The sequence below is a fragment of the Synchiropus splendidus genome, chromosome 1 (genome assembly GCF_027744825.2).
Source record: "Synchiropus splendidus isolate RoL2022-P1 chromosome 1, RoL_Sspl_1.0, whole genome shotgun sequence".
Classification (NCBI taxonomy): domain Eukaryota; kingdom Metazoa; phylum Chordata; class Actinopteri; order Syngnathiformes; family Callionymidae; genus Synchiropus; species Synchiropus splendidus.
In genome coordinates, this window is record NC_071334.1 from 56,190 (window position 1) to 81,826 (window position 25,637).

Here is a 25,637-nt window from a genome sequence, read left to right on the forward strand (position 1 = left end):
GTCGGCCCGCAGCGACCGGGTCGTGTGACGCCGCTGTCCGTGTCTCAGCAGGACGGCGTGCTGGTGCGCGGGCTCTTCCTGCAGGGGGCAGCGTGGGACAGGAAGAACTCCTGTCTGGTGGAGGCCCAGCCCATGCAGATGTTCTGCCCGATGCCCAGCGTCCACTTCAAACCCTCGGACAACCGCAAGAAGACCCCCAGGAGTGAGTCGGAGCTCCAGACGCTGCAGCCGGGCGCCGTCCTCCGCTGCTTTTCTCATCTCTGACTCTGTTGCCGAGTTTCTTCGTCCAGTTTTGCCTTGTTCTCCTTCCTCTTTTCTCACCACTCTAACTTGTTTGTTTTTATTTGCTGATTTTAGTTTTCCGTTTCATGATTCACTCTTTGGTCGTCTTCCACTTCTTTACTGTCTTGTGCTTTGAATCTAATTTTTTCTGGATTTTGACCATTTGTTTTCAGTTGTTCTTGAACACGGACATGTACAGAGGAGAGAGAGAGAGAGAGCCAGTACATTGGTAGATGAAGATGCTGAGATGTTGGAACTGCCAGGCAGAAGGTGGAGAGGAAGGCCACAGAGGAGATTGATGGAGGTGGTGAAGGAGGTTTGAGAGAAGAGGAAGCAGAGGACAGGGGGAGATGGAGGAGGAGGATCACCCCTGAAGGGAGGAGGCCACAGAGGAAGAAGAAGAAAGAAAGAAGACAAAGAAGAAATAGAAGGAGGAGCCCAAAGAGACAGAAGTTTTCAGTTGTTCTTGAAAGTGATTGTTAAATTGTTTTCTTAGTCATCTTCCTCTTTTTCCATATTTTATCTTTGTTTTTTCTTTCTTCTGTTTTTGTTTTTTCATTTTAAATTTTGCACTTCTAACATGTGCACATCTTCCTTTCTTCATCTTCCTGTCGCAGGCGTCTACGTGTGTCCCTGCTTCTCCTCCCCGCAGCGGTCGGGGTCGGCGGCCGCAGACTTGTTTGTGGCAGCCGTGGATCTGAAATCTGGAGCCTTGACCCCGGACCACTGGGTCAAGAGAGGAACGGCGCTGGTGCTGAGTCTGGACCACTGAAGTCTGAAGCTCTGACTCCCTGAACGTGAGTCACAGTGACTGAGCTTGGGTAAAACAGTCCAGGCGTGTTTGTGAGGACCAAGTCATGTGACCAGTGAGGAGGTCAGTTTGCTGCCGTCCCTGGTCCAGTCCTCACGCACCTTGTTCCGTGTGCACATAAGCTCATGTGAGGTGAGCTCCTCCGTGAAGGACTTTATCTGGTTCAGAACACAAGAGCTTTCCGACGATGACTCACTTCTGACTGGAACAACGCTGCACAACACTCGCCGCTGCTGTTTGTTGCTGCAGACAATGTGTTGCCACAGGTTTAGCATGAGTCCACTGACCACCCCCCGCAACTGTCAGAGAGAGAGAGAGAGAGAGAGAGAGACCACCCGGCTGCTCAGCCCGACCCAGAGCAGCTGGGAACACTGGACCTGATCAACTGGCAGAAGAGCTGAGTCATCAAAGTGCAGCAGGAGAAGACTGTTGTTGTAAAGGTGGAGCAGAGTGGAGAGTTCAGATCCATCATCTCGGTGTGTTTCTGACCTTGTGATGAAGCTGAAAATCCCACTGGAGTCTCTTGTCTTTTCTCCTTTAAGAGTCAAACACACGGAAGACCTTGGGTTGCTAAAGGGGCGGGACTAAAGGGGCAGACTGCACTGGTTCCTCTGGTCTTGGAGTGAATTCCAATCCTTAACCCTCAACCTCAGACCTCAAACCCACAATAAAGTTACCTACCGACATGTCAGGGAAGATTTTGTTCCTCAGACGTGGGACAGTCCTTCATGCAGGTACAGCCTCAGCCTGTTGGGGACAGCATCACCCCTCTACCTCGGAAAGTTCTGGTCCGGCAGCGTGGTCCTCGTCCACTCTCAGATTGACCTTCTCCTCGATGGTGACTTGGCTCTTCTCATTTGTGTTCAGTGCATGAGGTGGTGCTTGGTTCTGACAATACAAACACGTAGACACGGGAACCGTGAGAATATCGGCCGTGTTTATTGTGTCAGTAACCTGCAGCTCCAACCTGCTCCTCCACCCAGCAGCAGAAGTGTGATCTGCCGTCCTCCTCACACTGTTGACTAGTTCAGCTTCAGGAACTCGCACGTGTCATGGACCCTGACTCCAGCATGGAGAGGCTGCGTGAAGGTGGTCTGGACTCTGTGGAGGAGGCTCATGGTTTCAGAGACGCTGCAGAGTGATCCAGGTACACGCCCACAGAAAAGACTCCTCCGCTCCACTCCACCTCCCAGTAACAAGGTCCCGTCAGAGGCCCTCCACTCAGGACCTGAGCTGAATCTGTCTGGATGAGGAGGAAGAGAGTGCTTCTCTCCCATGAACGTCACTCTGCTGCCAGACAACTTCAGCCTTCAGTGAGCAGTGTTTGGATCCAGAGCGACGTCCCGTGAGTATGTGAGGAACTGCGCTGGGCTCCTGGCCTCTGGAGGGACCATGGAGCTGTGGAGTCAGCATCTGCTGAGTGACATGGCTGCATGCATCGTGTTCACCGGCTACTGAGCGTGAAGCTGCATCCCTGTGTGACAGCTGCTGCAGCCCAGCATCTTTCTTCTTCAGCTCATTCATCTCCTGCTGGAGCTGCTCCTGAAGTCCTCGCACTCCAACGGCTTCAGTCTCCTGCCAGGATCTGATCTGCTGCTCGACATCAGACTTTCTTCTGGAGGTTGTGGATCAGCTGCTGGAGGGTCTCCTGACTGTCCATCACTGCTTTATCAGCAGTCTCTCTGATGTTCTCCTCCTCCTGCTGAAGCAGCTTCAGCTCCTCCTCTCTCTCCTGGATCCTTCCTCGACTTCTGACCCACCTCTTTCTCTCGCTCTCCTCTCTCTGCTGCGGCCGAGACAATGTGGTGGTCTTTGTGTTGGTCCACAGTGCAGAGGTGATAGATGACCTGCTGATCCCAGCTCCCTGAATAGGAATCCAGTGAAAGATTTCACTAACCTCTTGTGGTCTTTTTTTAATAATATCCATATTATTACAGTGTTTAAGCTGTATTTTTGTTTTAAAAAACGTTGAAGACACTTTCTTGCAATACTTAACGTCTATTTATCATCTCCGTAACACACAACTACACTTTACTGGCGCTTACGGAGTCGCTACCGTAACGGCACAAATAGACGCGCATACTTTTTTTTTTTTTTTTTTGAGTGTGCTGGCGAGATGGGTATTTGTAGATCGCGGGCTAGCGTGATGCCAGTGTCCTAACCGGATCGCTGGCTCCGTCAAGCAAGCAAAGGGGGTGGATGCAAAGTGTCGCTGAGTTCTACAAATGCTATATGACGCCACCATGACGTATCTGGACTGTCTCTTGAATACTTTTGTCTGAAGGAACCAACGACTCCTAATCTGCATATTCACGCGGGTAGATCCCATCAATGTGATATGAATTAGCAGCGAAGCTGCAAGCTACATGGAGCATTTCCTTTAACTACTCAACAGTCACCAAATGAAGGCAATATGTGACTCACCCTCTGCCCCTCCATAAGTGAGATGATGTCCTCTGAAACTCCTCGACTGCGCAAAAAGTCACTGGTCGATGACATGTCGTCTCTTCACAGCTACACAGCAATCTGACCTTTCCCGCCCCACAATTCATTGCTCAACGTCACAAAGTGAGAATTCTGCGATTAAAGTCAGAATTCTCACTTTAAAGTCAGAATTCTGAGAAAAAAATTTTTTTCTTTACTGGCCCTAATCCTCTTCCGTATGGTTCAGCAACACCAGTGTCACAAACATTTCCATACATCTCAACAATAGACAGACAGACATCCTTGACTCACTGGAGTCAAGCTATCCGACTCTTCCGCGGTCGCAGTCAAGCTATCCACAGTCAGATTTTCAGTGCGCGCAGAGACATCACATTACGGTAGCCATGAAACGGAGCCGAAAACTGCGAGTTGAAACAAATAAAGCGAATGATTCTTGCGACAGAAACTTTTCCACGTTATTTTTTATTTTGATCCGAATTAATATTTGGACCAGAGATATGAAAATCTATATCATTTTGGTCAAACATGATTGGAATGACATCATTAATTTAATCAATGCAGTCCTGCTAACACTCGACTGTAATAATACATTTCAATACCTTGGATCATTTTTTCTTTTACACATTATTTATGCAAATGCATGTGATTAAATATGCATTTACATTACAGTGCACTGTACTTTGACCAAATACTACACGGAAATGTGCAAAGGTCTGTGAACAACAGCATCACCAGCTCATAGTAGAGAGTTGTAGCTACCACCAGAGTGATTTTGCTCCCATATCATGGCAGCATTTTGGAATAATCCAGGATTCTTACTGTAATCCAACTGAGTTGTGGATAACGTTCTATTATATTTGACTGTGATTTTCAGAAAAATGTGCAAAGGTCTGTGAATAACAACATCACCAGCTCATAGTAGAGAGTAGTAGCTACCACCAGAGTGATTTTGCTCCCATATCATGGCAGCATTTTGGAATAATCCAGGATTCTTACTGTAATCCAACTGAGTTGTGGATAACGTTCTATTATATTTGACTGTGATTTTCAGAAAAATGTGCAAAGGTCTGTGAATAACAGCATCACCAGCTCATAGTAGAGAGTTGTAGCTACCACCAGAGTGATTTTGCTCCCATATCATGGCAGCATTTTGGAATAATCCAGGATTCAATGTGTAATCCAAACATGTCTATTGCAGCATCATAGAGCGATCGATGGGTAGACAGACAGACAGACAGACACAAATATTGGACACACAGACAGACATGTACATCTTTGTGGCTCCCTCAACATAAATAGATGGCTTATTTACCGTCTATTTACAATATATACACACTCCCGGTATACATGCCAGTGATGCTTTCACTCTTCAAAGCATTTTGGGCAGAACCATTCTTCTTCTGAGTTGATGGCTGTTTTGGGAATGTCGATGCAAGTATGATGATACCATTCATTGCAGGCATTGCACTGAACCATCAATTCTCCATTGTGCGTTGTACGACACACACAGTACACATGGATAGTGCATTGGCTTCCTTGTTGCCCCTCATGTGTCTTCTTTTCAAATGGAAAGTTGGGTGCAGTTTTCTTTTTGAAGGAAGAAAACAAGGATGCTCTCATGCCCTTCTCTTTAAAGAGCCTATTTTTTTGCATATAGCCATCATGACATCACCAGCATTTTGAATCAAAATCACTGGCTTACCAGTGACGAAATAGATTTGGCCTCCTACTACCTTGCAAGGCAGCACCCAGAGTTGGACGGATTCCAGTCAGTCCTTCTTTTCTCAGCCATTGGGAATGGTGGAGTGGTTGGAAGCCCCAAGTCCAAGTTTGGTCAGGTTCTCCATGTGGGTGGCAATCATTGGGTGACGGTCAGCAATGTGTTCTGTGGACCAAATGAGCTGGCCATTTATGACAGCCAGAGGAGAAAGGACTACAGCTCAGCCACAATACTGTCATGGCTGTTACGGCCAGTTCTAAGCCATTTCACCATTCACAGACCTGTAGTCCAGGAACACCTGTGGCCTTTTTGCAATTTTTGTGCGTCGTACAGCGCACAATGGAGAACTGATGTGATTATGTTGAGGGAGCCACAAAGATGTACATGTCTGTCTGTGTGTCCAATATTTGTGTCTGTCTGTCTGTCTGTCTGTCTACCCATCGATCGCTCTATGATGCTGCAATAGACATGTTTGGATTACAGTAAGAATCCTGGATTATTCCAAAATGCTGCCATGATATGGGAGCAAAATCACTCTGGTGGTAGCTACAACTCTCTACTATGAGCTGGTGATGTTGTTATTCACAGACCTTTGCACATTTCCGTGTAGTATTTGGTCAAAGTACAGTGCACTGTCATATAAATGCATATTTAATCACAGGCATTTGCATAAATAATGAGTAAAAGTAAAAATGATCTAAGATATTGAAATGTATTATTACAGTAGAGTGTTAGCAGGACTGCATTGATTAAATTAATGATGTCATTCCGGATGTTTCACACCTAAAATAAAAACACCAATCATGTTTGACCAAAATGATACAGATTTTCATATCTCTGGTCCAAATATTAATTCGGCTCAAAATAAAAAATAACGTGGAAAAGTTTCTTTCGCAAGAATCATTCGCTTTATTTGTTTCATCTCGCAGTCTTCGGCTCCGTTTCATGGCTACCGTAATGTGATGTCTCTGCGCGCACTGAAAATCTGACTGTGGATAGCTTGACTGCGACCGCGGAAGAGTCGGATAGCTTGACTCCAGTCTTGACTCGTCCCTCAGTGGGGAGAGACTCCTGATAATAAACCCCAGAGCTGCAGATAACATGAGCAACAGCACCACCTTCAGGAAGAGGTGGGGGGCAGGAGGGTGAGAGGATGAGCCACCCAAAGCATGTGAAGGAGAAGTATCGCAGGTCCTTCCTTCTGCCTGCTGTTTGACGTCACAACAGAAACCACTCCAAACACATCTGTTGACACCAAACTACACAAACTGTAAATATCCTTTATAACATGTTAGTTAACTGGATTTTCTCCTCACAGACGAATGAAGCAGTGTCTTCTCTGCAGGGTGAGGTGGAAACAGCCAGAGAGAAATTAAAACACCTGGAGGAAATAGGTGAAACTCATTGTTCCACTCCAGAACAGAACCAACCTTTATTTCCTGCCTCTTCACCAGCGTCACCAACATTTCCACACAAGCTAAAGTCGTCTGAACTTTAAAGCAGGTTCCTCCATCTCTACCTGCAGTGCAGCAAATCCAAAACAGGTTCTTTCACTGTGGAAGAGTTGAGTCCAAAACGAGGCAAAGTGAGCCGTGACAGAGCTTGTTGAAAGACCTGCAGACATCAAATGGCAGGTTGATCTTCCCACACCATATCAGGAGGCCGTGGTTGGAGGTCTCAGCTGGTGACCTCATCACACCATTTCTCCGTAGCTTCTCACCGAGTCACTGCTGACTTCTAAAAGACATTGTTCAGGTACATGGTCTTGTGTTTGGAACTACCTTGGTGAGAAGAAGAAGATCACATGTTCCTACTGAGTCATGAGCATCTGTCGGTTTGCATTCAGAGGAAGATCATTTCAGCCAGTGACATGTGATGAACAAAGTCCATGTGTCCAAAACACAGGCTCCTCAAGTGTCCACATCAAAGGGCTGATATCAGGGTTCAAGTCATGGACACGACTGAAGGCTTCAGAGAAGAAGTGGCATGAAAGAGTCATGGAAAACAAGAGCAAAAGCTGGACATCTGAGCTGTTTGGGGCGTTGAAGACAGAAGTGTTTCCACAGATGAAGAGCTTCTGTGAGGGTGGAGGCTTCTTCTCTGACTGCTGTTGAGGACTCTTTCTCTGTGCTGCTCTCCACTGAGACTCTGCCTCAGACGAGCAGGAAACTCTCCATGATGACGGCAGCGGCTGCTGAGACTCGGAGTCAGTCTTGACCAATGAAAGAGAAGAAGGTCAAAGTTCATCACCACTGCTGCTCTGCCAGAGACTTGTGAGTCCAGCAGTTCTCAGGGATCAATCACTCACTCACACTTCTTCAGGTCAGATCTTTAACCTCTCTGGTCCACAGGGTTTCAGCCTGGAGGAAGAAAGAGAGAGAAGGATGAGAGCAGCTCCATGTGACTTCAGATGTTTCAGGACTATTATCTCCTGCTGCTCAGTGGACGGCTCTTTCATGACTGTTGATGACAACAAAGATGGATCTCTAAACAGCTGCTCAGTCTCTACTGTCTCCTTGGTGCTTCCACTGGTGTCCAGCAGGAGAACATGTCATGTGTTTGGATTCATGTGCTCAGTTCAGATGAAGAGTCTGAGCAGCCTCACACACCCACATCCTCTCTGTCTGCTTCTGGATCACATGTTCAGTCTGAAGCTCTTTGGAGCTCAGTCAGTCAGTTCTGCTGCTCTGTCCATACCTGAGAGTCTCCAGCCTCCAGTCTGGACTCCTCAGTCCAGCAGACAGCAGCTCCAGTCCTGGTCCTCCTGGATGGTTGGAGCTCAGGTCCAGCTTTCTCAGGTGGGAGGGGTTAGAGGTCAGAGCTGAGGCCAGAGAAGCACAGCCTCTCTCTGAGATCCTACACCCTGACAGACTGTAATGAAGGAGAAACAGTGTTTTAGAAAACCATGAGAGCAGAAGAACAGTCCAGTGGTGGAGCAGAACTGAAGAGAGGAGATGATGTGTTCTGACCTGAGAGTCTCCAGGTGACAGTGTGGACTCTTCAGTCCAGCAGACAGCAGCTCCACTCCTGCATCCTTCAGGTCCATGTTGTAGCCCAGGTCCAGTTGTGTCAGACTAGAGGACGGAGAGCTGAGGACTGAGGACAGAAGGGAACCACTTCTCTCTGACAGCCAACACCTGCTCAGGCTGTGAAAGAGACGAGTGTCATCAACAGGTGAGACTTTTTCAATCCTCTATTGTGACAAGACTTGAAAGACTTGATGTGAGGAGCCACTCAACTCTTTCCATTCAGAAGATCATCATCACATTATGGTTGGAATATTTGAAGCACTTTTATATCAGTCAGGATCAACTTGATCAAACATGTCTGAAACACTGCGACTGTTGTGAGGCCACAGTGTTTTTGAATCCTATTATTGGTCAAAAGAGCAACAAGAAGAAAGAAACATGGAGATGATGATGACAAAACATCTCAAAGTCAAACTCAGTGGACCCAACAGAGAAAAGAGCTCTGATGAAAAACAGTGTGATTCTGCTCCAATATCATGAACATGAGCTGCAGAGATGATGATTCTATTGGAGCAGATGAACATTGTCCTCAATATCTTCAATATCAAACCATAAATCCACTGGAGGAATGTGTGAAGCAGAAATGGAGACTTGAGAGAAACTCAGTCAAACTGTAGTGAAGCAGAAAACACCTGGACAAGGAGAGAAAACCCAGTGTTTTCTCAGCAACATGACAAACATCAGTCACAATGATGGACAAGAAAGAGACACTAAACAGTCCATGTTGTTTCAGAAAGACTTCAGAAAAGTGGATCATTTCTTTGGAAAAAATCAGAAGAAGAAGAAAAAGAGGAAGTGAGTTTCTGAGCCAAAGATGAAGTGAAATCTAGAAATGGAGCTGTAACATCAGAAGAATCACTGACGTGTCTCTGAATGTGTCTCCAGATCACTAAACACTGATCAACATGTCTGACCTGAGAGTCTCCAGGTGACAGTGTGGACTCTTCAGTCCAGCAGACAGCAGCTCCACTCCTGCATCCTTCAGGTACCTGTTCTGACTCAGGTCCAGTTGTGTCAGACTAGAGGACGGAGAGCTGAGGACTGAGGACAGAAGGGAACCACTTCTCTCTGACAGTTCACAGCAGCTCAGGCTGTGAAAGAGACGAGTGTCATCAACAAGTGAGACTTTTTCAATCCTCTATTGTGACAAGACTTTAAAGACTTGATGTGAGGAGCCACTGAACTCTTTCCATTCAGAAGATCATCATCACATTATTGTTGGAATATCCATGTGTTTTGGGAAAGTTTGTTCTCATGAGGATTTTCTAACAGAGGCAGCACAGACACACACACACACACACACACACACACACACACACACACACACACACACACACACACACACACACACACACACACACACACACGTGCACTGCTGTCTTAGTGGGCTCGTCTCATTGTCATAACCCTTTCCCCAGCCTCAAACCCTCAACCTACACTGTAAAAAATTATGGTGATATTGACAGTGAAATGCTGCCAAACCATGACATAAAAATGTCAACAGAAAAACAAAACACTTGATTTTGAAGGTATTTTTCATCCAACACAGAACAAAGCAAAACAGTGAACAAAGTGAAAAGAATCCATTTCTTTGTAGAAGCTCCAGGTTGCTGCAACTTGGACAGAGAGCAGCTGTAATGCAGGGGAGTCAAAGCGCTCCTCAAAGGGCGGCAGGGTGCAGGCTTTGGTTCCAACCAACCAAGAGGAGACCTTCTCACCAACCAGGTGTCTGAAGGCTGGAATCACTTGATTGACAGTCTGGCGCTGACACCTGATTGGTTCACCTCTTTGTGTTTGCTGGGTTGGAACCAGAACCTTCTGTGGATCGGTTTGACTCCCCTGCTGTGATGCCAGAAACAGTCCAGTCAGACTGTCATGACAGAACTGCACTGCTGAATGATGGGTAATGGAGCTTTTCTCATTGATGTTTTACAGGGATAAACTGTAACGTGTGACAACATTTATTCACCTTTCATATCTCGTGTCACTCACTAACTAGAGGCTGAAAACAAGAGTGTTTTCCAGCACACATGAAAGAGCAGGAATCATGAAGGAATCATCAAGTTTTCAAACCTTTGGAAGCTGCCAAAGGTTTGAAAACATGCTTCAACACCATGAAGCTCCTTGGCCAGGAACATCCCATGTTGTAGCCTGTGATGGTGGACTGGGCTGCAGAGCATCATGGGAACTATCAGACTCATTTCAAGATCATATTTTTTACGGCCAACCCTCGCGGTTATTCACATCCCGCAAGGTGCACCACTCGCATTTTCATTGGTCGACGCGGCATGGAAGAGTGACGCTATCAATTGGCTGTTTGACAGTGATGACGAGAGGAAAAGCCAGGTAAATTCATTTAAAGTTCACACATACAAGTCACATTTCATTAAATGATGATGTGTTCTGACCTGAGAGTCTCCAGGTGACAGTGTGGACTCTTCAGTCCAGCAGACAGCAGCTCCACTCCTGCATCCTTCAGCTTGTTCCAGCTCAGGTCCAGTAGTGTCAGACTAGAGGACGGAGAGCTGAGGACTGAGGACAGAAGGGAACCACTTCTCTCTGACAGTCCACAGAGTCTCAGGCTGTGAAAGAGACGAGTGTCATCAACAAGTGAGACTTTTTCAATCCTCTATCGTGACAAGACTTGAAAGACTTGATGTGAGGAGCCACTCAACTCTTTCCATTCAGAAGATCATCATCACATTATGGTTGGAATATTTGAAGCACTTTTATATCAGTCAGGATCAACTTGATCAAACATGTCTGAAACACTGCGACTGTTGTGAGGCCACAGTGTTTTTGAATCCTATTATTGGTCAAAAGAGCAACAAGAGGAAAGAAACATGGAGATGATGATGACAAAACATCTCAAAGTCAAACTCAGTGGACCCAACAGAGAAAAGAGCTCTGATGAAAAACAGTGTGATTCTGCTCCAATATCATGAACATGAGCTGCAGAGATGATGATTCTATTGGAGCAGATGAACATTGTCCTCAATATCTTCAATATCAAACCATAAATCCACTGGAGGAATGTGTGAAGCAGAAATGGAGACTTGAGAGAAACAAAGTCAAACTGTAGTGAAGCAGAAAACACCTGGACAAGAAGAGAAAACCAAGTGTTTTCTCAGCAACATGACAAACATCAGTCACTATGATGGACAAGAAAGAGACACTGAACAGTCCATGTTGTTTCAGAAAGACTTGAGCAAAGTGGACCATTTCTTTGGAAAAATCAGAAGAAGAAGAAGAAAAAGAGGAAGTGAATTCCTGAGCCAAAGATGAAGTGAAATGCAGACATGGAAGTGTAACATCAGAAGAATCACTGACGTGTCTCTGAATGTGTCTCCAGATCAATAAACACTGATCAACATGTCTGACCTGAGAGTCTCCAGGTGACAGTGTGGACTCTTCAGTCCAGCAGACAGCAGCTCCACTCCTGCATCCTGCAGGTCCCTGTTGACACTCAGGTGCAGTTGTGTCAGACTAGAGGACGGAGAGCTGAGGACTGAGGACAGAAGGGAACCACTTCTCTCTGACAGTCCACAGCAGCTCAGGCTGTGAAAGAGACGAGTGTCATCAACAAGTGAGACTTTTTCAATCCTCTATTGTGACAAGACTGTCTTCAAACAGAACCTCACACCATGTTCTGTTTGAAGCCAACTCTGCTGACTCAGCACAACACAGCTCACTGGAGTGTTGGAGCAAAGTGGTGAGAAAACTGTGACTCTCTGAAGCTGCAGTCTCCACCTCTGACTTTCACATTTCAGCTCTGAAGCTGGACAGATGATGTGTCCATACCTGAGAGTCTCCAGGTGACAGTGTGGACTCTTCAGTCCAGCAGACAGCAGCTCCACTCCTGCATCCTTCAGCTTGTTCTCACTCAGGTGCAGTTGTGTCAGACTAGAGGACGGAGAGCTGAGGACTGAGGACAGAAGGGAACCACTTCTCTCTGACAGTCCACAGAGTCTCAGGCTGTGAAAGAGACGAGTGTCATCAACAAGTGAGACTTTTTCAATCCTCTATTGTGACAAGACTTTAAAGCGGCAACCTGTCGGATTTGGACATAAATAGATTATTTTCAGATTTCCTGAGATGACAGGTTTCATTTTGAACAGTCCAAAGTCCTGGAGTCAGACTCTCCAGCTCCCTGTGAAACGCTCCCTTGGAGTATGTGACTTTCCCCTGGCGGGTCGCCTGAGGCGTGTTCTGAGAGTGGCGTCACAGCCCCAACTCCACCCCCACCACAACACTTTATGGCAAAGGGGCAGGACTACTTCGGCAGCGAGCTGAGTTCAATTTACACCATGGCAGAAGCAAGAGTTTGTGGTGAGGAGTCCAAGAAGAGAAAGCGTGAAACCCACAGAGCAAGATCTCTGACAAGAGTCAACACAGACGCATTCACAGCCTGGAGAGAACTGAGAGCTACCAAAGGATTTTCTTCTGATTCTGAAGTGGCGATGTTTCCACTCGACTTGTAAGTCAATTTTGTGTTCACTGCTGTCTCTGTTGTGTTGGCAATTCCTGAAACAAATGTCTATATGCTTGTTGTTTGTATACAAGTGTGTTTGTATATATGTTTGCAGCGAAACAAGTGAACTGCACTGCTAAAACGGGATAGATATACTTTGTGTATGGTGAAAATAGTTTATCAATAAAATGATTGCCAGTGAAAATGACTTCTCACGTTCTAACAGTTATGGATGTTTGTCTGCTGTGAGTCATATTGCGCTGCCTGTAAAGCATTCTTTGTGCTTACCGCGGGTCTTGGGTGTGTTATCAAATGTGGGGAACTTATTTTTGAGATGATAACAAACGTGCAAGTGTCCGTGGCTAACGTCTGCTAGGATTTATCAGACAGAGATATTGTCGATTCACTGTCATTTGCAGTGTTCATGGTCCATCTGGTTTGGACATGTGTAACATGTTATGTCTCATGTTCTATCTGTAGCTGCTGCCGGTGAGTCCTCTGAACTACAGACCTGCTCGGAGCTGCTGAGAGATGCGACCAGCGCCACATTTCATCATCCCTGGCAATTGTTCTGGAACTGATTGAAGAAGAATAGTTTCTAATTCTGACATCTGTGTCCACAGTCAACTCGAACTAAACGTGTGAACAGACGTTTTGATGCTCACGCTCTGATCGCTGTTTGTGTGCTGCTTATTGAAACACTTGACAGTCACGTTGTAATAAAGCCAGAGGAAAAACGCTGCTCCTTGCTCTTTATTATTCTACAGTGCTGTAAATCGATGAGAGCCGATCATGTTTTCAGCAGGTTATCACGGAAGAATCCCGTAAGAAACAAGATCACAATGACGGATGTCCGTCTCGACACCTCCGAGGCTGGAGCGCCCACTCCAGGGTTTGATGTCCTGTTGTGGGCTGGAGCTGGGACAGAGCGTGACTTGGTTTATGACTTTGTCACAGCCAAACTGCACAGAAGCGCACATTCAGAGCTGGACACGCACCGGGCACCTCTTCCCTTCTGGAGAGACCTCACTCACTCGGCAACCCCTCCCACATGCAGCGGCCACACACACAGAGGAACAGCCACCTGCAGCAGACACTCGACATTCACAACACTCGTAACTAAAAGATACCGGTCAGTAAATGTTCAAACTGCCCCTTTTGCTCCATTCTGAAACGTGCGGTCAAAATGAAGTTTTATAATCTGGGTCCGTCGCTCATGCAGCTGCTTCTCGCTGAATCCTGCCTCTCCTCACTCACATGACGGAGTTTTATCTCTGAATGACTGATGCTTCTAGAAGTTGCCTTTGCAAGTATAAGCTGGACAGTGTTGTGTATATGACTTTCTCTGATGATATTTTTCGTTGTTTCGTCACAGTCTGTGCTCATAAACAAACGTGCGCTGGGGGCGGGACCGGAGACCGGAGACTCATTTACCTGTGGCGCTGCCAAAAGCAAATATTTTCAATCCTGCCCACAGCTGCTTTAAAGACTTGATGTGAGGAGCCACTGAAGTCTTTCCATTCCACACACGTGTGTACTGCTCTCCCTGTGGGGACACTGTGAGGTTTCTCCTGGCCATCACCCTTTCCCCAGCCTCTCTCCCTGAACCTCACCCTCCAAAACACACGGCTCACCTGAACCAGGACTCTAATGACAAAAATCAGTGCCCTCCACATCAAAAAGATCTTTCAAATTCACAGACATCACAGGTGAAATCTGTGTCTTATTTCAAACCAGACCAGAAAATAACCTTTGTCTCTCCATTGACTCCTGTTCATATCTGAGGCTAACCAAGGTCCAGGTTCAGGCTCCCTATATGTCTATCTAGATATGATCTGGAGGTGATGGTCTCCTTTTCAGGGGAAGGATTGTGAGCCTGGAGACCGTTTGTTCGGCTGGAAATCCACCAGTGAAAAACCCAGGTGAGAGCGGCGAGTGGCGTCTGTTCTCTGGGAACAATCCACTGTGGATTTAACAAACTGAGTCTGCCTCTCCAAACAGGACCTGGTGAGAGGCATCAACCTTTTTTTCATGGATTAAGGCTGCACCACCATCATTTCTGGGGCCTTCCTTTACTTTAGTGAACCATGAATTTTTTATTATTATGGACTTAAAATTCACGTTTTGCTCACTATATTCTGGAGCGTGGGTGGTCTAATTGCTTGGAGCGTCTGGAGGTCCTTATTTTAAGGCATCCTGAGAGTTTTTCCTTCCTCACGCTACACTCTGAGTGACAGCAGCATTGATGCCGAGGGCTCTGATCTTTCTCTCATCTCAGAGTGAAGGAGCAGCTCTCATACACTTCCATTGGAAGAGAGGAGACAACAACTACAGGATCAGAGAGTTGATACCAGGTCCTCCTGCAGTGACCTCTGACCCTTGTGTAGCAATAATCCATAACATAACATAAAACAGCTGCATGTGACACAATGTTGCCCAACAAGGCCCTGTGTTGTCTGGCCTTGTTCCTGTGAAACATCACCATTCAACGCTGTGAGCTCAGTTTGGGAGCAATCCAACAGCAGGTGGGCGTGGCCTTGAGCCGTGCTCTGTCAGTGCCACTGGCAGCAGACAGGAAATAACTGTGATGAACATGAATTTGTGGTGAAGTAAGTTTGATGAAGTGAGGAGACTTTGGTCTTGATTTACAGCCGAAATGATCAGATTTCATCCCTTGACTTCCCAACTAATCACCACAGACAGGAACTGCCCCCCCTCTTCAAATTCACTTTACAGTCCCCATGTTGAAGTTAGCAGCACCTGGGGGCGCTGTTGAGCCAGATTAGACCTGTGTGTCAGTGGTCATGTTCAGCTCACATCATCAGAGATGTTGCAGGTTTCAGTGTTGATCCACTTACCGAGCTTCTTTTGAAGCTTGGACCACTGGCAGCAGCCTCTCAAGAGCCTCCTCTGAAGCAGAGTATTTCTCCAGGTCAAACACGTCCAGATCTTCCTCTGAGGACAGTAAGATGAAGGCCAGGGTGGACCACTGAGCAGGAGACAGTTGAGCTGTGGAGAGAGCTCCTGATCTCAGCAGCTGATTCACCTCCTCCACCAGAGAAGTGACCTTCAGTTCACTCAGACAGTGGAACAGATTGATGATTCTCTCTGGAGACACTTTCTCACTGATCTTCTTCCTGATGAACTCTGCTGTGTCCTGATGGATCCGGGAGCCACTTCCTGTCTGGGTCAACAAACCTGGAAGGAGCCTCTGGTTGGTCTGCAGAGAAAGACCCAGGAGGAAGCGCAGGAACAAGTCCAGATGTCCATTTGGACTTTTCAAAGCAACGGTTATTGCTTTCTGGTAGAACTGTTCTGGATGGAAGTTCTTTCTGAAGATTCTTGATAGTGTTGATGTTAGCAATGAACCTAGTAGATTGACTCCAGAGTTGAAGAACTTCAGGTGGACATGAAGAGCAGCCAGAAACTCCTGAAGACTTAGGTGGATGAAGCAGAAGACCTTGTCCTGGTACAGTCCTCTCTCCTCTCTGAAGATCTGTGTGAAGACTCCTGAGTAAACTGCAGCAGCTGTGATGTCGATGCCACACTCTCTGAGGTCTGACTCATAGAAGATCAAGTTTCCTCTCTGCAGCTGCTCAAAAGCCAGTTTTCCCAGAGACTCCATCATCTTCCTGCTCTCAGGATCCCAAACTGGGTCGGTCCCAGCTCCTCCATGGTACTTGAGCTTCTTGACTTTGGCCTGAACCACCAGGAAGTGGATGTACATCTCAGTCAGGGTCTTGGGCAGCTCTCCGGTCTCTCTGCTCTTCAACATGTCCTCCAGAACTGTGGCAGTGATCCAGCAGAAGATGGGGATGTGACACATGATGTAGAGGCTTCGTGAGCTCCTGATGTGAGACATGACGGTGGTCTGCTCCTCATCTCTGAACCTCTTCCTGAAGAACTCCTCCTTCTGGAGGTCAGTGAACCCTCTGACCTCGGTCACCCTGTCCACACACTCAGGAGGGATCTGATTGGCTGCTGCAGGTCGTGTGGTGATCCAGAGCTGAGCTGAGGGAAGCAGGTTCCCCCTGATGAGGTTGGTCAGCAGGACGTCTACTGAGGTGGACTCTGTAGCTGCTGTCAGGACCCGACTGTTGAAGTCCAGAGGGAGTCGACACTCGTCCAGACCGTCCAAGATGAACAGAACCTGGACTCCTTCAAAGCTGCTGAGTCCTGAGTCTTTGGCTTCAGGAAAGAAGCGATGGACAAGTTCCACCAAACTCAACTGCTTCTCTTTCAGCAGGTTCAGCTCTCTGAAGGTGAAAGGAAACACCAGCTGGAAGTTGTGGTGGGCTTTGTCTTCAGCCCAGTCCAGAGTCAGCTTCTGTGTCAGGAGGGTCTTCCCAATGCCAGCCACGCCCTTCGTCAGCAGGCTCCTGATTGGTGGCTCTGTGTCAGGTGAGGCTTTAAAGAGGTCTTCTGGTCTGATGGTAGTTCCTGGTCTGGTCTGCTGCCTGGTTGCTGCTTCGATCTGTCGGACCTCGTGCTCCTGGTTGACCTGCTCTGTGCCCCCCTCAGTGATGTAGAGCTCTGTGTAGATCTGATTCAGAGGGGCAGAGTTTCCTGCTTTAGCGACCCCCTCAGACACACTGTGGAACTGCTCCTTCAGCCTCCTCTTCAGTCGCCCTGCACAGTCAGCAGCACGACTTCCTGAATGAAGAGAGAAGTCACATGGTCAAACAGTAAAACTGATCAGGTGTTTCAAGGTCAAATTGACTTGTAGATTGAAGGATGGGAAAAAGACAGAGGCATGTTGCTAGCAAAGGAAAGCTGGGAGAGAATCTGTCAGAGCCAGTGGTTGTAAACGGAGTCAAATACATGGCGAGAATTCTGCTGGAAAAAGACACCTTGGTACAGGTGAAACTTGTGGGAGATACTGTGGGGCCAAAGAGGCAAATCAGTGGCAGTCATCGAATCAATATTTTTGTGACCGAATACCTATTAACTATTGAGGAAATGACTTTGTACACTGATGGCAGCCAGTAAACAATGTTTAACAAGGAAATGGTTGGAAGTTGAACCCCCACCACAGAACAATGGCGAGATGTTGCATAATTCTTTCATTTTTTATCATGGAAAAGTTGAGATTTGCTCTCAGAACAGAGAATGTTTTTAATAAAATGTGGTCAAAATAGACTGAATATGTCAAAATATTAGCAGCGATTTCCCAGGGAGAGAAAGAATAAGCAAAGCAGATATTATAGATTGATTTGAAACCTGCGCTCCCTGGCTCCCTTGTTTAGTTGCAATGTTGTTATGTAAAAAAGACAGTGATAGAGATAGTTGAACTCTCTTCCTGCAAATACCTCATGGGAAAGATGTATGACGTACTCAAGAGACTGGACTGAATAGTACAAGAAGTGTTTGTTACGGTGTGTGTGTGATATGATGTGCCTTTCCTTCATGGAAAGAGAACGGAAAATTCATCAGCGCTGGGAAAACACTACATGCTAGTGGTGACTGATCGGGTGGGAGTGACGTCATCAAAAGATCTGGTGGGCAGAGTGATGACATCTCTCACCAGAGAAACCCTTCCACAATTGGGATTCCAGCAGTTCAGACAACATGTCATCTTTTGAGCAAAAGGTATTTAGCAGCGACTTGGAGTCCAACAAGGTTTGGGTGCTGTTTATCATCTCAGAGTCAAGGCTGGGTCACGACTAGGGCCAACGAAGACTTGAAGCCAGGCTGAGTTACATCTGTGCAGGCACAAACTGAAGTGGGCGGAGCCTTTGCCACTGGCACTCATGAGCTGTCACATGTGAACACACATGTGATGCTGCATGAAATGTTGACGGGTCCCTGATAAAGGACCTCCACATAAAGTAAATGCAACATCATGTTCCATTCTCTGAAGGTCAGAGTAACCTTGTGCCTCCTCTGGGTCAGTGACCATCTCCCTGTCCAAGGCAAAGCTCCATCTGAGTGTGTCGTGAGACGATCAACAAAGTGTGATGTCAGACACAGAGGGACGGCCCACCATCAAACTGGATCAAGCCTGTGGGATCACTTGTTCGTGGATGTGGTGCCCAAGATGATGGTGATGCTGGTTTTCTGTCAGGTGAGAAGTGAGGCAAATCTCCAGGGTTCCTCCCCAGGTTTCTAAGAACCAGCACCATCCTGCTAACTTGGTGAACCTCCTCACTCTTGAGCACCTTCCTGCACCACTGTCAGCAACAACAAGAGGAGGGAAACAAACTGCAGACTCCTGCCACTATTTCACAGGCTTCTACACCCTGGCTACATTTGGACACCCAGTGGAGGGCTGTCAGAGGCCCCTGATACAGAGTCATGTGACGTGGGAGGAAACCAGAGTGCACAGAGGAAGCTAGAAGAACCAGGTACATCATCTTTCAGCACTGATGTGTTGCTGTGACACGTCATGAACGTGTGAGTGAAGTGATGATGAATGAAACTAGTTTCAGCTCACCCTGATCCACAGAGTCGGAGGGCCACTTCATGAGAGGATGTTCTTCTCTGGCCTGGTTCTCTTCCTCAGGTGAACCTGAAAATGATCATGATGACATGGTCAACACCTCCATTCACTCCAGTTCAGTCCAAACCTGGTTGTGTTCTGTCAGTTTTCATTTGGGGTTGAATAGTGTGAGACGGGAGCGAGAACGAGAGGTCGAGCCTCAGAGCTCCAGATATTAAAAGCTTTGTGTCGTCTGATTTATGATGTAGAATTTAAACGACTTTATTCCCAGGTCTTGCTCAGTAACGATCCAAGCTCAGGTCACGGAGGCAGCAGCCGGAGCCCAGAGGCCCAGACGTCCACCTCACTGACAGGAAGACAGAATCTGTCAATCCTCCTCCTCTGGAGCTGCTGTCACTCACGTGAACACGATGCTTCCCTGGATCATAAAACATGGACACAGCAGCCGTCGTGTGAACTTCAACTCAAGATGAGTTAAAAAATACTGACTTTTGAAGTGTTTCTTTAAGAGCAGCAGCTCAATGTTGATGTGAGGTTTGATCACTAAAGGGAACATCCATAAATCAATGCCGTGTGTCTCAGTGGAATATTTGAGTGTGAGTGGAACAGTGTCGGGAGCAGAGTGGATGATGAAGTCACCCCTACTTTGGTTTGCTGCCTGGAGTTCCACATCAGCTTCCTTCGCTTTTGCACGGTGACCTGGATAAACAACGAAAACAAGGTCACAACTTCATTTAACCTTTGTTCTGAATGAATCCATGAGCTAAAGTCGCAACAGCTTTGTGTGACTCCTGAACAACATCTGTAGCTTCTTCTGTGTCCAGATTGGAATCAGTCACCGCTGGTGCTTTCACAAACATCAACTCACCACTGTGACCAGGTAAGAACACAGGACACACAGTGACAGATGAGTGGTGAGCTGATGAAGCTGCATGGAGCAGTGTCACTCAAAGATCACTAGGTGGCTCTCATTGGAGCAATGATGAGAGGTTTCATTCCACTTCCTGTTCAAAGATGAAGAAGCAGAGCTGCTTCCACCTCTGAGCTGTGACACTTTGTGAGAGTCTCCTTGTGTTGTCACTACGTGTGTGTGTGTGTGTGAGTTTCATCCTTCACCTTGACGCCTCTTCCAGACCACCAGGCCCACAATCAGAAGCACAGCCACCATCAACACGGCGACGATGGGGACGACAGTCGGCACCACAGACTCTGGAGTTTCTGAGGGAGAGCCACATCATGAACTCACAAGCTCACAGAAGATGCTGTTGGGTGGAGCACACGGACCTGGGTAACATTTCCTGGCTGCTAAAGTAGCTTTGTCTTCACTCAGAGGGCTGCTGACACGACAGGTGAACACCGTCTCGTCATGTTGCTCCTCCAGGCCAATCGTCAGGTTGGAGCCGCGATGTTTAGTTCCCTTGAAGCTCCACTCATAGTTCAGTAGCTGAGGGTGACTGGACTCAGCAGAGCAGACCAGCTTTGCCTGGTGGTCACCATCCATCTCACAGGAAACACTGGTGATGGACACTTCAGCTGGACCACACAGAAACATGAGTGGTGACTTCCATATGTTCAGACATCTGTACAGTCAAGGTGAGAGCATCAGCTCTTCTGTTGCCATGGTGACTGACAGACCAGGTGAGGGAGAGGTTTCTAAGGACTATGATGTTTGCTGAAGATTTGTAGTGAAAGTAAAGAGGAGGTGGAGGAGAAGCTGGAGAGAAGAGGGATGAAAGCTTGTGAAGGACAGACAGGAGGACGAGTGAAGAGGAGGAGAAGAGGGAGAGAAAACAGTTGAAGCATGGTGAAGAAGAGAGTGCAGGCAGGGTGGAGAGAAGAGGGAAGCTTCACTGGACTGTAGTGGTCACTTCCATGATGATGTTGATGATGATGTTCAGAGATTCAAGAGTCAGAGCTGAAGATACTGAGATTGGGAGAAAGTACAAGATCAGAAATGAGTCTATCAGAAGTTTGGAGACAAACGGAGGACAGATGTTTGGACACGTGGAGAGGAGAGACAGATGTGGACCAAGGATGTTGGAGATGAAGGAGAGGAGGAGCACTGATGATAAATGAAGGTGTGACTGGAGTGCAGACTCTTCATCATCAACATTAGTGACGTCAGAGAGTCACAGTGAAGCACAATGAACTCACCTGTCACCTCCCAACGATGATACTCTTTTTTAGTCTGGTGGTTCTGATCTTTGACCCAAACCTCCAGCTCATATTCTCCTCTGTCCTCCAACCGCACTTCTCTGATCCAGAGTGTTGCACTCAACCGGTCCAGTATGGTTCTGTCGTCATAGGAGCCGTAGAAATGTTGTTTGCTGCCGTCGAATGTAGCAACTTTCTCGCCGTTGTGCCTCCAAAAGATCTTCTCCAGACGACCAAGTGATGGAGGCCGGATTATAATCTCATCCTGCTTCAGGGTGTAGTCCCTCTTCTGTGCTGCAGCTGAGAACGACAGGAGAAAACACTGATGATGGTGGACCTGCCACACTGGAGAACCAGTCGTCCCTGGACGTCTGCTGTGGAGGCTTCTCTCTGACATGCAGCTGGAATCAGTGCACCTGGGTTCAGGAGCATCACTGGCTCTGAACCCAAATCAGTGCTTCAGCTGAGAACTGCTTCACTTCGTAACGCGTTGCTCTTATATCACAACCTTTTTCAGTAAAGAGCAATCTAACGCGTTTCTATTTCAAACAAAGTAATCGAACTAAAGATACTCGTCTAAGTCAGTGGGTTACCACTGTTGCCATTGTCGGGAAGTGAAATATTACCATTCGCTGTTTCATTCTGCCTTTGCTTCCTTCTTACAGAATGGACCATACGAGATGTTTTGTACCTCTATCCAGAGTTCTTTTATTTAGCTCAACACACGTCCACACTCTTGGCGCTTCACCTGCGTCACATGCAAAAGTGTCCCCCTGGGAACAACACACGGAACTACAGTCACACAACGTGACACACTGACGCTTAATAAACTTCTGCCTTGTCGTTAAAACAAAAAAAATCAAAAAAGTAAAATAATAAGAATAAAAATAATGGGGCAACCCCTACATTTTATTATATAAATGACAACATATCACTTTGTTTTGTTTTTCGTTCTTTTTGTGAGTGGTTTTTGCTCCAATGGGCGTCAAAGCAAAACAGAGAACTGAGATTGTGCTCAAATAAATGACCCCAAACATGGAAAAACGCTGGACCTCCAAGAACTCCAAACTGACATTAAAGATTGAAAGATTGTTGAGGCAATGAGAGCTGCAGTCGGCTGCCAAACGTAACTTGACAAGTGACTTGTAATCTAACTTACTTACTTTTGATGTCAAGTCATTACTGTTTGAGGGAGTATTCAGTAATCGGATTACTTTTTCAAAGTAACCATGGCAACGCTGCTCATGACAGAGACGCGCTGCTGAAACAGGAAGATGAGGGCGACACTGGAGAAGGATGTCAACAGTCCACTGGGTGGAGAGTTCTCCGCTGAATCCACAGACCTGGGTTCAGACGCTCTCAAAGATGCTTCATGTTCACCCACAAAATAACATTTGCCTACAAAATACCTATTAGTGTTTTGGTAAAATGAGTCCAAAACAAATGACTGGATCTCACTGTAACAGAGTCCAGAACACTGCTGCCACCTGCTGACCCATGTTAGACTCTCGGTGCTGCACTGAGATCCAGTGAGAGTCGGGAGGAAATCAGAGTCAGACATGCACAAACATGACCAAGAGCAAGTCTGAACAAACTTCAGCAACCAGACTCGTTCAGGACAGGTGAGACAGGTGGTGCCGTGAAACCAGAGCGACCCAAACTCAGCAGCGCCACAAGGTCGAGGACAGCAGAGACCATCACTCACTTCCTCCAGTAATGGTCAAGTATCATCGCTACGTCGCTCAAACATCCCGACAGCAGGAGGTGCTCTTTATTTATATATGTAAAAGTTGACAGTTGATATTCGTAGATTGACCTAACCAAGACAAGACAATGGGACCTTTCCATCAGAGTCCACTGATCCAACTGTCTCTACTGACCTCACCACTGTTCCACCTGTCACTAGATCAGACTTTCAGCGTCATGATCACGTGACTCACACAAGCTCCATCAGCCTCTTCACATGTGTTTGTGTCTTATATTTGATGTGGGAGATTGTGTCGTCACCACCAGAGTTTTCTGCTCATGATGTGAAGGAAAACAGACTTCCAGTGGAACAACCCTCAACATGTCTCAGACTGATGAAGAAACCAGTGACTCAGTTGTGTATTGACGAGTGGTGGGACTATAACCAGTTAATTATGATTCATTAGTTACAACAAAAAATGCGTTACAATATTATAATTGCATTTAATAGTTTCAATTTAATTTAATTTAACAGGGAACCTTTGTGAGTGCAGGAGCTCCTGCTCCACTGATGCCACTGAAGCAGCAGACACCTGGCAGCTAGGATGAGAACAACAACAACAACCATGGAGGAATCCTCCCTGAACCAAAGCAAACCAAAGCAGCTGTTGGCTTTGGTTCAGGGAGGTTTGTCACTCCACAATGTCCAGGGTTTCCACCACTCTGAATGGACTGGACATTCTGATCCAGATGTTTCCAAGACATGAAAAGAGCTTCAGTTGAACTCAGCTGAGATCAAGACATGAAAAGAGCTCTAGTTTAAATAAGGTGATAGAGAAACTTGAACAGAGCCTCCATGGTGGTTTATTGTCAAACGGAGGCAGAATCAACAATATGGTGTTGTCTAAATGTCTGTGTGGCTCCATCATACCACATTCATTCACACAGAAACATGTGGCTTCTTGTGGCAAATATTCTGATACCATTCAACTGAGATGAACTGAGATGAATTCATGACATTAATTAATTAATTAATGGCTGTGGGACCAAATCTGAGGAGCAGCCTTTCAAAAGTCTGATATCTATTGTGCTCAGGAACCAAAGCCAAACCAATATTGAACTGTTGAACCATCTCTAACTGACGTCTAACGTCTGTGCTCATGTTGTTTTCTTTCACATCTGGAGAGACGCACGTTTGAGATTTGGCCACAAGATGGCGCCATTCGTCGGCTGTGGATTTGGGTCACGTCACAGTTTCCTGATCAAACTTCCTCAGGGAAACAATCTAGTCAACAAGTGCGTCTTTAGTCGGATCCTTGGATGTGAAAGGTGACGTCAGACTCACGAGGCTCAAGTCAAACCAAGTCACTGACCTGTGAGCGAGGCTCCTCTCCTCAGTCTCGGGTCCATGTCGGAGCTCAGTTGTTCCGGTCCAAAGTTGTGAACTCAGATTGTGTTCGATGATCCACAGCAGTGAGTCACCGCGTGTGTGTGTGTGTGTGTTCCACCACCGCCTGGATGATCGGAGCTCGAGAGACTGGAAACACTGGAGTGAAAAGCAGCCTTCAGATCAGGCGGGAACCGAACCGCGTCCTCTGGTTCAGCGCGTCTCTTCCTTTCACTTTCACGTCGCCACCCACCGGAAACAGCGCTGCCCACTGCGTGAGTGTATCAATGTTTCAGTTGGTGCGCTTTTAGTCGTTATAAAACAAGAGTTCAAATCCCACCATTCAATGTATCATCATTCTATGATTCGATCAAAACAAAATCCACCCTGAAACGTCCAGAGTGCTGAATTGGAAAATGCTTCCAGACATATTTCAATGCTTAAGGCCTCAAACATCCCCACACAGGGGCGGGAGGGGCTCTGGCGTCACGTGACTCTCCGTGTCCAGCCTCAGGTGCGGGCCAGTCTGCAGCGGCCACCGAGCGCAGCTGGGTCGACTGCTGGCGCCTTCTTTCTCTGTCTCTGTTGCCTCCAGTTTCCGCAGCCGTGCGCTGCAGCAGTGGGGTTTTCAAAGCTGGATCATGTGAAGGAAGGTTCACCTGGGGACGACCAGGAGAACAAACTGGCTTCAGGGAAAACCCCCGTCCACCCACCCTTCAATGATACTGGCTTAAAAATAGGTTTGACATCATCTATTTCAATCATAACAAATCATCACTTCACAGAGTTGGTGGGTCGGTCGGTTGGTCAGCTTTGTTGTCTACTACGCTGCAGTACAGGACGCATGGCGTGGGCCAAATCACCCGGACGACACGGCATCAACATAGAAGAAACGGACACAAAGTCATCATCCAGTGCAAACCGGTTGGTTGCTAACTTCCTGCTCCATTCTCACTGCAGCTTCCTGCTTCATTTCCGGCGGACCACGTCATGCAGTGACGACACCTCTGAGTGCGTCCCAGAAGTCACGTGACTGAGGGGAAGGCGCGCGGCCGGCAGAGGGCGCCCTGCACCTCCTTCAAAAACGCATCGGACCGGAACCAGAGACGCTTCTGGTTCCAGCCCAACCCGCTTTCATGAAGCCACTCTCTCGGTCTAGTTAGGGGTTGGTCACGCCTCGAAGCATGTCACGGTTGTTGAAGCTGATGAAGAG

The 25,637-nt window shown here is 47.0% G+C and overlaps 1 protein-coding gene and 1 long non-coding RNA gene across 10 annotated transcripts in view; both read right to left on the reverse strand.

Annotated features, from left to right (window-relative positions):
- LOC128753507 (uncharacterized) overlaps positions 1-3,625 on the reverse strand; it is a 4,485-nt gene extending 860 nt beyond the window's left edge. The window contains exons 1-3 of one of the 2 annotated variants that reach the window (XR_008413888.1): positions 3,518-3,625; positions 1,775-2,957; positions 1-1,628 (exon numbers count right to left, since the gene is read on the reverse strand). The exon at positions 1-1,628 is cut by the window's left edge and continues 860 nt beyond it. This is a non-coding gene — a long non-coding RNA (uncharacterized LOC128753507). Of the gene's footprint in view, positions 2,958-3,517 lie in introns of both variants that reach the window. The other variant, XR_008413872.1, reaches the window with a different exon arrangement.
- A 2,514-nt stretch (positions 3,626-6,139) lies between these two features.
- Positions 6,140-24,660, reverse strand: LOC128752349 (NACHT, LRR and PYD domains-containing protein 3-like). Of its 8 annotated transcripts, none has more exons than XM_053853476.1 (15): positions 24,411-24,660; positions 21,352-21,651; positions 20,482-20,730; positions 20,314-20,415; positions 19,843-19,896; positions 19,192-19,266; positions 15,617-17,411; positions 12,089-12,262; positions 11,669-11,845; positions 10,696-10,869; positions 9,202-9,378; positions 8,228-8,404; positions 7,956-8,129; positions 7,567-7,618; positions 6,140-7,470 (listed from the first exon to the last, which is right to left on the reverse strand). In XM_053853476.1, the coding sequence occupies exons 1-14, from the start codon at positions 24,445-24,447 to the stop codon at positions 7,582-7,584; spliced, it is 3,702 nt and encodes a 1,233-aa protein (XP_053709451.1). In that variant the 5' UTR covers positions 24,448-24,660; the 3' UTR covers positions 6,140-7,470; positions 7,567-7,581. The 8 variants fall into 8 exon arrangements, 6 of the variants coding, with proteins under 6 accessions (XP_053709451.1, XP_053709450.1, XP_053709448.1 ...); XM_053853475.1 differs by having other exon boundaries at positions 7,571-7,618; positions 19,837-19,896; XM_053853473.1 differs by having other exon boundaries at positions 19,837-19,896.
- Positions 24,661-25,637: the final 977 nt, after the last annotated feature.